The 10,061-nt window shown below is 38.5% G+C and overlaps 1 protein-coding gene across 1 annotated transcript in view; it reads left to right on the top strand.

Annotated features, from left to right (window-relative positions):
- The window catches only part of BDH2 (3-hydroxybutyrate dehydrogenase, type 2), a gene marked incomplete at its 5' end in the record, with an annotated part of 6,561 nt that extends 371 nt beyond the window's left edge, over positions 1-6,190 (top strand). Inside the window, 6 exons of the mRNA XM_009573056.1 lie at positions 281-389; positions 2,117-2,177; positions 2,817-2,930; positions 4,066-4,124; positions 4,834-4,926; positions 6,137-6,190. Of these exons, the coding sequence (XP_009571351.1) occupies positions 281-389; positions 2,117-2,177; positions 2,817-2,930; positions 4,066-4,124; positions 4,834-4,926; positions 6,137-6,190 (490 nt within the window). The remainder of the gene's footprint in view (positions 1-280; positions 390-2,116; positions 2,178-2,816; positions 2,931-4,065; positions 4,125-4,833; positions 4,927-6,136) is intronic.
- Between the last annotated feature and the right edge of the window lie 3,871 nt (positions 6,191-10,061).

Genomic DNA, 10,061 nt, shown 5'->3' with positions numbered 1-10,061 from the left:
ATTCCTGGCACAACAGTGAGCAATGTTGATGGTCTGTCAGTGCACTATCTTTTTTAATTTCCCTATTACCAAACGTTTCTTTGCACATATTAGATCTGTCTTGTGTCCCTGATACTCATCAGAAGAAATACATTGTTGCTTGCTTTCTTCAAAAGAGGTTTTGTCCCTCCTTTTCAAGGTTGGAAGGTTAGCTATTACAAAATAGCAATGGGAAAATATGTGTAAAAAGTCATAGAAATGTAAACCACAGACAGTAATCCACTTCGTGCACTTATTCTAGATTTGTTCATCATGGGACCATTCTGGAATGTGAGGAGCCAGACTGGAACTTCACTATGAACCTCAATGTTCGCAGCATGTATCTAATGATCAAGACATTCCTTCCTAAGGTAAGGCTTTGTTGCCCATGATTTTTAGTCTCTGCTGCATTGTATTTAAAGTGTGAGAGGTCTAAGTTGTTGCCACTGTGACAGCATGGGGTTTGAGATAAAAAGGCAAGTATGCTGCTTTGTATAGGGGAGGCCCTTAGATTATAGCAATCCTACTCTAAAACAGACTCTGCATTGTGTAATCCTTCAAGTAGACAATCTATCTAAAGGATATGGTAGAGAAGATTAATTCAGGGGTTTTCCCCCGTGCAATTTGTAACTAAAAATCCTTCAAACGCGGAGCAGTGAGGGAGCCATTGCAATACAGTGCTACCATATTATACTATAGCACACAGCTGCACAATACCACTGCTACAAAATATTTATAAAATATGTCTATTCATATGAATTTTATCCAAATCTGAAAACTATCTTGTGAAGCAATTCAGTGCCACTGATGCCAACATGCTGGTTATATCAGAACAACAATCCAATTAGACAGTTTAGCAGCTTGAGGACACTTGTTGTGTTTGACGTAGTAAGTAGGTTCGCGACTACAAAAATTTGTGGACTGAATAAGGTGTTTGTATTCCTGTAAATGCAAAGGCCAGAAGTGGAAGCTGTGACCACAACTGGATGATGACTACTCTCTTCAGTGTTGTTCCAGTCCTTTTGTTCGGTTGGTTTTTGTTTGTTTGTTTTTTTCTTAGCTGATCTTCATTTTCAAAGGTTCTTTATAACAACTTCAGGCATCTCGGGTTTTGAGATGCCGTCGTGGTTTAGCCCCAGCCAGTAGCTAAAGACCACACAGCCGCTTGCTCACTGCCTGCCCCCAAGGGGGATGGGGGAGAGAATTGGAAAAAAAAAAAGTAAAATTCATGGATTGAGATAAAGACAGTTTAATAGAACAGAAAAGGAAGGGAAAATAATAATAATAATAGAATATAGAAAATAAGTGATACACAATACAATTGCTCACCACCCACCGACCGATGCCCAGGCAGTCCCCGAGCAGCGGTCATTGCTCCCTGGCCAACTCCCCCCATATATATTATATACTGAGCATGACATCATATGGTATGGAATATCCCTTTGGCCAGTTTGGATCAACTGTCGTGGCTGTGTCTCCTCCCAGTTTCTTGTGCACCCGGCAGAGCATGAGAAGCTGAAAAGTCCTTGACATAGTATAAGCACTACAACTACTTAGCAACAATTAAAACATCAGTGTATTATCAACATTATTCTCATACTAAATCCAAAACACAGCACTATACCAGTTACTAGGAAGAAAATTAATTCTATCCCAGTCAAAACCAGGACAGATGCCTAAAAAGATTATAACTTAAAGAAATTTAGCTACAATTCAAAGATACTAGAGAGTTGTGTTTTAGTCTTGTCCAAAGCAATGGAGAAGTGAATTAGTGCATTGGTAGATGGCATGAGCAGATGTCTATGTAGGGTAACTTACTGTGGTGACAAGAGGACAATGATTCAGAGGTTGGCTATCTAGGAAAAAAATCCTTTCCTGTCATAGTCTTTACCCCTGAGATGACTTAGGAGAACCTAGTGAAAATTTTAGATTCTGCTTAGATCAAAAAGAGATAAGCACCTATTCATGCCAATTAAGCTTTGTTACCCTGTGTGTCAATTGCATGTAGGGCTGTTCTGCAGGTTGTTATGGCCCATTTTGCTGGACCTGCAGATTACAAAATAGTTTGAATTTGAATGACGTAAGTATTCTTTTGCAGATGCTTAAACAGAAATCTGGAAATATTATAAATATGTCTTCTGTGGCATCCAGCATTAAAGGTCAGTAGCTTGCTAGAGAATTCTGTATGGATCTTTAAAATGATGGGAAGGCAAAATAAATATTGCACAACTTTGAATTTAGAGGACACTACCAATCCTGTGGAGAGATGTAATTTAAAAAACCACATCAACTTGTACAAACATGCAGGGACATAAATGGGAAATTGCAGAAACACTAAGATCTTTGCCTTCGAGCTTTTCAATCTGTCCCCTGAATGTTTTGTAGCATCCTTTTTACCAGTTTGTATTAACTAAAAAGGAATTACTTCAGAGTAATTCTGAAGTAATGTTCTTCAGAGAAACAATGAAGAAATGACAGTTACGTAAGCGTTGTAAGGAAACCTGATGGTGACTAACAGATGGGTCTCTGCTCTTCCTAAATCTTTGTTTGCTTTGCTAACTTTTCTAGCCTACTCCCCAAACTTATACTATTGAAAGATCGTGTGCTTTGCTCTGGTGTATGCCTGAGTAGAATTCTGGCAGTCAGCATTCTAGTTAGCCTGCCCTTATGGAGACACTACAGGTGGTACAGGAAATGCTGGAGTCCAGAAGCAGGTGCATATTGAACAAACTTGGGTCTCTTTTTCTTTTCTTTTTTAAATATGTTTCTACGCTGCCTTCACACTGACCTTCTGTTAGGAGTTGTGAACAGATGTGTATATAGTACTTCAAAGGCAGCAGTTATTGGTCTAACAAAGTCTGTGGCTGCTGATTTCATTGAACAAGGCATCAGATGCAACTGCATATGTCCTGGTAAGTATTCTTACATTATTTTGTAAACTGGGAGCAGGTGCTAGAAGGCCAGATTCAGTTTGATATTATTAACAAAGAATAGAATTGCAAGTGGCAACTGAAGTTATTGGCAATCAAAAAGAACAGGACATGCTTGAAACACTTCTGAGATTTAAAATAGAAAAGTTGTTACTTTAATAGTAAAGCTGCATGTTTAGTCTGTTAACCCAGCACATGCACATTATATATGCATTACACACTATTTGGATGTTTATTTTCAAAGACATAGTCTGGAAGTTAGAAGCAGACACGGGCTAGCTAACAGGCTAGCCATTGTTTAACCATCTGAAGAGTATTGAATATGATTCTCAAAAGTCTTGCCTTTTACTGAAATTTAAAGTCCTATGCTCTGTTGATAGTTTTGCAGTCTTTCTCCTTGTCATGGTTTAACCCCAGCTGGCAACTAAGCCCCACGCAGCTGCTTGCTCACTCCCCTCACAGTGGGATGGGGGAGAGAATCAGGAGAGTGAAAGTGAGAAAACTTGTGGGTTGAGATAAAGACAGTTTAATAGCGAAAGCAAAAGCCACGCACACAAGCAAAGCAAAGCAAGGAACTCAGTCACTACTTCCCATCGGCAGGCAGGTGTTCAGCCATCTCCAGGAAAGCAGGGCTCCATCACGCGTAACCGTTACTTGGGAAGACAAATGCCATCGCTCCGAATGTCCCCCCCTTCCTTCTTCCCCCAGCTTTATATGCTGAGCATGACATCATATGGTGTGGAGTATCCCTTTGGTCAGTTGGGGTCAGCTGTCCCAGCTGTGTCCCCTCCCAACTTCTTGTGTACCCCCAGCCTACTCGCTGGTGGGGTGGTGTGAGAAGCAGAAAAGGCCTTGGCTCTGTGTAAGCACTGCTCAGTAGTAATGAAAACATCCCTGTGTTATCAACACTGTTTCCAGCACAAATCCAAAACATAGCCCCATACTAGCTACTGTGAAGAAAATTAACTCTTCCCCAGCCAAAACCAGCATGCTCCTGAATCATATGATGAAGTTATACGTTAGTTCTGTTTGTATGTCTTAACACTTATGAACTGCATTTTTTGTCATCATTGTTGATGCAGTTGATTTTTAACATTGAATTTAAAATTTTTCTTAGGAACTGTTGATACACCATCTTTACAGGAAAGAATCCAAGCCCAGCCTAACCCAGAACAGGTGAGAAAGCAATTTATTAGTTTGATCATGTGCATACATATATTTAACTCACTTAAAAAAAAAAAAAAAAAAAAAAAAAAAAAGCGTGTTTCTGCCTTGATTCAAGATTCCCCTATTTCAGAGTACCAATGATAACATAACAGTAGTGTCTTATTTGATAGTTTCATCAGTTTTTACTCAAGACAGAAGTCTTAAAATGCCTCAGGAGGATACTATTGCTTAGTGAACACAGAGGGTCTGTCATCTATGGAAGTATTTGCAAGCATTGGTTACAGTATTTAGTGCAACAGTAGAAGACATTTTCTACTGTGGCATGTGGCAGCCACAGAGTAGTGCAAAACCATGACAGAAAGGGCATTCTGGCCTATGCATTTCAAAATTATTTGGGATCCTTAACCATACTGACTAGATAACTGTGAGCCCTTATTTGAAGGGCCTGGGAATATCTACCACCAAAGGAAGGAGGACTTACGTTGGCTTTATTCTGCAACCAGAGATTTAGGTCCAGTCTCCTACTACTTTTCAAACTGAAATTCATACCACTGTTAATCTTCCAATTTCTTTTTCTAGCATAAATTCCCTACCCAGTGTACTAAAGGAAGTTATGACTTATGGCCTGTTTCCAGTATTGCTTTGTACATGTCAGACTAATTGGATTAAAATAATTGTTTTGGTTTTTTTAATATACCAAATGCTCTTATATATCTAGGCATTGAAAGACTTTCTAGCCAGACAGAAGACTGGTAGGATGGCTGCTGCTGAAGAAGTGGCCCATCTCTTTGTGTACTTGGCCTCTGATGAAGTAAGTATGGAACGATAAAATTTCCCGTCACAGAATCCCATGCTACTTTGCTCCATCACAATAGAGGGAATTTGTTTTAGGAGGATTTATGTTGTCTTTGAGATGGATTATTACAAAATTAAAAAGCTGACCATCTTTTACAGAGTTCAACCTACGAAAGTAGCAAAAAGTACTCAATGTTGACAGTGATTGTTAAGGCATTACATATTTGGTAACATAGCCTGGTGGTTTCAAGTCATCTGAGCAAATTGACTGACCCTAGTTCATCCTGAGTGATAGGAGAAATGGGCTTGTCTGATTTTCCAGGTTTGCACCATGGCTAGGTTATGTTTTAAGGAGAATTAGTAGTCATCACCTACCTTCACTATTCAAGAGCAAATATTTGTGTAGAACTGCTGGAGATTTTAGCTAAAAGGGCTAATGCTCAGAGTAAATCTGCCCTTTCGGCATAAGGAAAACAATAGACCCCCTGAGGTTGTTATAGACCAAACTCTTAATGACCGCTGCAAATACCACCAACACTAATAAGCACACATCAAGGTTATTTCAGATGCCCGAATCTAAAATTGGACTGGATTCCTCTGGACTTGTCCAGCAGTCCTACTGAGCATAACAGAATACTTTAATGGTATTAATTCAATCTTAATGTTGCTATCGATCAGTAATCTGTTTCTCATTTTCATCTTAGTTTTAGTGTTTCTGTAAAGCTACTGATTTTTTGTGTAGACAGAATTCCAGTTTTCCAGTATATTCCAGTATGCTTCAGTACTGGCATACAGAGAAGAACGTCAACAGCTCAGTTGCTTACCTCACTTTTCTGCACCATCTAAATTTTCAGTTAGGTCCCCTTATAATTACTAGCCGACCTGGTCAGATTCTGCTGAGCTAAACAGAGCTAATAACATCATAGTGTGAGGTATTATTCCTGCAGGTGAGATATCTGAAGTCTAGCTTATGTGAATTTGTACACTCAGGATGCATTCTGATCTTAATGCCTCTAATAATACTTTTGCTACACTCCCCTGAGTTAGCTGAAAGGCTTCCATTTCTAAGTTTTGTTTATATTCTATTTATTCAGATATTTTTGTAAAACAAAAAAAGTGTTTGTATAAAAAGAAAGCAGTTTTTTGAATTTAAAGAAAAAGTGTTTCCCTGTACTTAACAGCCATGAAAAATTAGTTAAATTATTGTTAATTTTATGTAATTTCAGTCTGCCTATGTGACTGGTAATGAACTAATCATCGATGGAGGATGGAGCTTGTGATTGACCCTACCTGCAAATGAAAATTCATACTATGAAAGGCAAAAAGTGAGGATCATGTTTCTCAGTTAAGATAGCTTGCAAAGATTTAGATTGCTCACATGATGTCTTTCAAAACAAATTTGGTGCATTTCAACTGCTATATGATCGCGTTATAGATTGATCTTACTGATTCACTTTTCCCTAAATAGTGAAACACTGGAGTAAAACATACTTCATGTGGCTTCATTTTGTGGTAACTCCAAAAACATGAAAGAATAGCAATTTAACATTTAAGATTTCAGAGGGCAAAGAATGTTATTTAAGGTACAAAATCTGAGTTGTGTTTTAAGCAAATCTGAGTGAAAGGAATTAAATAGTACCTTTATTCTCATCCTGCAAAGTATTTGGAAGTTAAACATGCACCATTAGCCTTCCTACTAGCATTGACAGACTATCTAGAGAACATGGAACAACTACTATTAAATCAGCCAAACTGATACTGAACTAAGTGTGGTTTAAACAGAAGAAAACAGAAATAATAGCAAATTTGAAGATTTGAATGTTTGAATCATTTTGTTACTGGTAGCGGATGTTTCTGTATTAGAGAACATATTAGTTGCAAACTGTACTTGAAAGCACATTCTGCTTGCAAATTACAAAGTAAGTTTTTTTTTGCTCTGTACTATCATTAGCAAAATGTTTTAGAGCTGTAATAGCCGTAGAAAAACAGTCTGAATTGTTGAAAAAAATTCAACACTTTACAGATCCAAAGTGTGCGGTGCAAGACAAACACACTGTAGATACATGGTGTATGGGCACATGAAATTTCCTGCGCATATAGTAGTCAGTGTACACGCACAGCTGGTTTGTGCAACTGCAATGTCCATTTTCCAGATCCTGGGTGAGTTAGGCTGTTAGAATCTGGACAAACAGTAGATCATAGCACAAAAGGCCGGGCAACAGATTACCATTAGAAGCAGTAAAATTGGCCACTTTGTGGAGTTTGAGAGGTTTTTTTAATAATTATAGACACCATCTTCATGAAGCAGAAATGATGGAGAGGAGCCTGTTCTAATGGTTAAGACTAAAGCTTATAGCATGTTAGAGAGCATAGAGAATCACGTGTACTTTTACAGTCAGTTAGAAAATGAGTACATTAACTAGTACAAAAGATGTCCTAGTGTGAGAAATAGAGGCCAGAACTGTTCCATTAATGGTATAGATCACTCCTAAAATGGTCTTGGATGTATCATTACTATATTGTTGTTTGTTGTTTTGCGGGTTTTGTTGGGGGTTTTTTTCCCCTTTTGCATATAGAAAGTATTATGCAAGGACATCACTCTGGTAGGCATGGATGAGGATATATGTGGAAGAAGTATTCTTAAATATACAAGTGGATCTTCATGAATACGCTCGACTTCTGGCACAAGCAAAAGGAGTGGATTTTACCACTCTAGATAGAGCCAATATATTCTTCTTCAAAAGGATGTACTAATACTGAACAATATTGTCAAATCTGTATGCTAGGTGCTAGGCTTTGGTATTCTGTTGCTTGATTCTCAAATACCAATTACAGTTCATGCTAAACCACAAGGCTAAGTTTTTCTGAAAAGGACTGTTTCTACGAGAGTTTGTGTCGATGTTTTTCTTGTGATAGCACATGGTAGCTTTGATTTATGAATCAGAAACCTATTATCGTAAAGTCTCATACTCTGGAAAAAAACATAGATCCTGACCAGAGATCTAAGGCAATAAATAACCTGAATTCCAGAACTATTTGTTTTGCTAACATACTGTTAAATTTGACATGAATGACATAGGCTGACTACCTATAAATATGGTTACCTTAAAAAATTGCACACAGCTCCATTTATATAGTTTGTGAATTAAGCTGTATGCAATTTAATATATATTCACATATATTAAATACATATATATGTGAGGGAGGAATTATAGAGTAAGTGCTACTAAGTATGATTGATCACGTAACCAGAAAGCACAGGGAAAAATGTACAATATTTTGTTTGTGTTTCTGTAACAACTGCCATATTTTGAAATTATTGCTTATGCTTTTCAATGTTAGCTGAAGCATTAATACAAATTATTGGATTTCAAAGATAATGGAACATATCTAGTTAAAATCAGGCTTCTTATTTGTAAAAGTTACATTTACTTACAATTTTAAAATGAGAAAGTATCGTGGATGTTGGCTTCCTCAGGCTTACTATGGGTATAATTTTTACCTTTAATCATAGTTGGAGCATTCTGATCTTGTGTAGTTTGTTTATGGGGTTTTGAGTATCTAGTATTTCAATAAAGTAACCCTGGCAGCCAAGCAGGATCGAGTTGACGCAGAAATCCAAAGTTATCCAAAACGGCTCCACCAATGTTCACTGACGTAAATTCAAATGTTAAAAGTTCAGGCTGGCAGGATACTGTTTCAATGCTTTCAGAGTTTAATATCAAGGCCAAAGTCCTTCCTCTGCAGAGATGTACAAGGCTTACCTTGAAAAGAGAATCTCCCCACTGCAGTAACACAGGAAGCTTGCACTGTGTATTCTGAAAATATAATTAAGAATCTGAGAGAAAATTTATTATAGATATTGCACATTGAACTTATTAGTTAACATTTCTAAGCTTACTGATTGTAATATACGAATAGTACTCAAATGTTTTTTTGTCAAAGCGCTCCTGCAAGAAAAGGAGATACCATCTGCTTTTTACATTGCACTAAAAGCACAGAGATACGGATTTTTCAGTGGTAGTCCAAGAAGCTGGTGGACAAAAAAAACCCAAACAAAAAAAAAAGCCAGCAGAGATTCCTGTCTCTTGCCTTATTAGCAATGCTTTTCATGGATGTGTTAACAGCTACAACTCTGAAATGTGTTATAATGTCTAGGGGTTTTCCAGCAGACTTGCTGGAATTATTAAAGGAGAATGCTTCTTAATGCTCTTGTGACCTCTTAATTCCCTGGTCTGTTTTTATGGAACTGGGTAATTCTGTTTCTTTTCCTTCCTCTCCTGTGATAATATAAAGAGGAGTTTTCTGACGTCGGATTCTAGGTCAAACTTTTCTTTTGTGGGGGAGGGGGAAAGAGACTTCCCTGATTCAGAGTCCTTCTGGAAAGTTTTATCTGATCAAAAAACAGCGCACTTTTCCCTCAGATTTGTAGTCAGCTTAATTCTGCTACTAGAAGCAAAGTAGCAACACGTCGCATTTGAATCTGCTTTCACATGCACCCAGTGTAGCTTGCAAAATGAGGTTGAGAGAGAAGGGCTGTCTCATTCCCTTATGTGCACTTACAGATGAGGTGGACACACTTTATTCTTCTTTAAGAAGTAGAAAGGTCTTGGTGAGAACACCACAAATATGCAATTTTTTTTTTTTTTTTTTTATTCTCCTGCCTGCCCCAATGCAATTCTTCTGCATGCATCCGGAGCAGAATTACCTAGAGATCCTTACCCTTTCTTTGCACCTGCAGTGCTGTAGCCTGAGTAAGAGGATTGTGTGTAGCTTCCCCATGTCCCTTCCCACGGCCACGGGAAAGGCAGTGTAGCAAGCAACCTTTTTAACGTGCGCAGGTTGCAATGAAACGAGAGGGGAGGTGGAGGGCTGGCTGGCTGAGACACACAAACCCGCTTCCTTCTCATCTCTCGTCCTCCCCGATGCCGTGAGCTCAGGACTGGTCCATCGCTGAAACCAACCTGACACCTATTTGACACCCCAGACACAGCCCCCCCCCACCCCGCCATCGTCCTGCCGCCTGCCCGCCAGTGACCTGCTCACAGTGCCAAGGGGCAGGAAGGCTCGTCGCATTTTAAGCTTTCTTTCCACGCCTACTTTTATCCCGTTCGCTGTCTTTATTTTTTAATGATTTCTTGTCTTTCCTTA

Source organism: Fulmarus glacialis, unplaced genomic scaffold (genome assembly GCF_000690835.1).
Source record: "Fulmarus glacialis isolate BGI_N327 unplaced genomic scaffold, ASM69083v1 scaffold27312, whole genome shotgun sequence".
Classification (NCBI taxonomy): domain Eukaryota; kingdom Metazoa; phylum Chordata; class Aves; order Procellariiformes; family Procellariidae; genus Fulmarus; species Fulmarus glacialis.
Note: the sequence above shows the minus strand (reverse complement) of the source record. Positions and strands in the feature narration are given on the sequence as shown.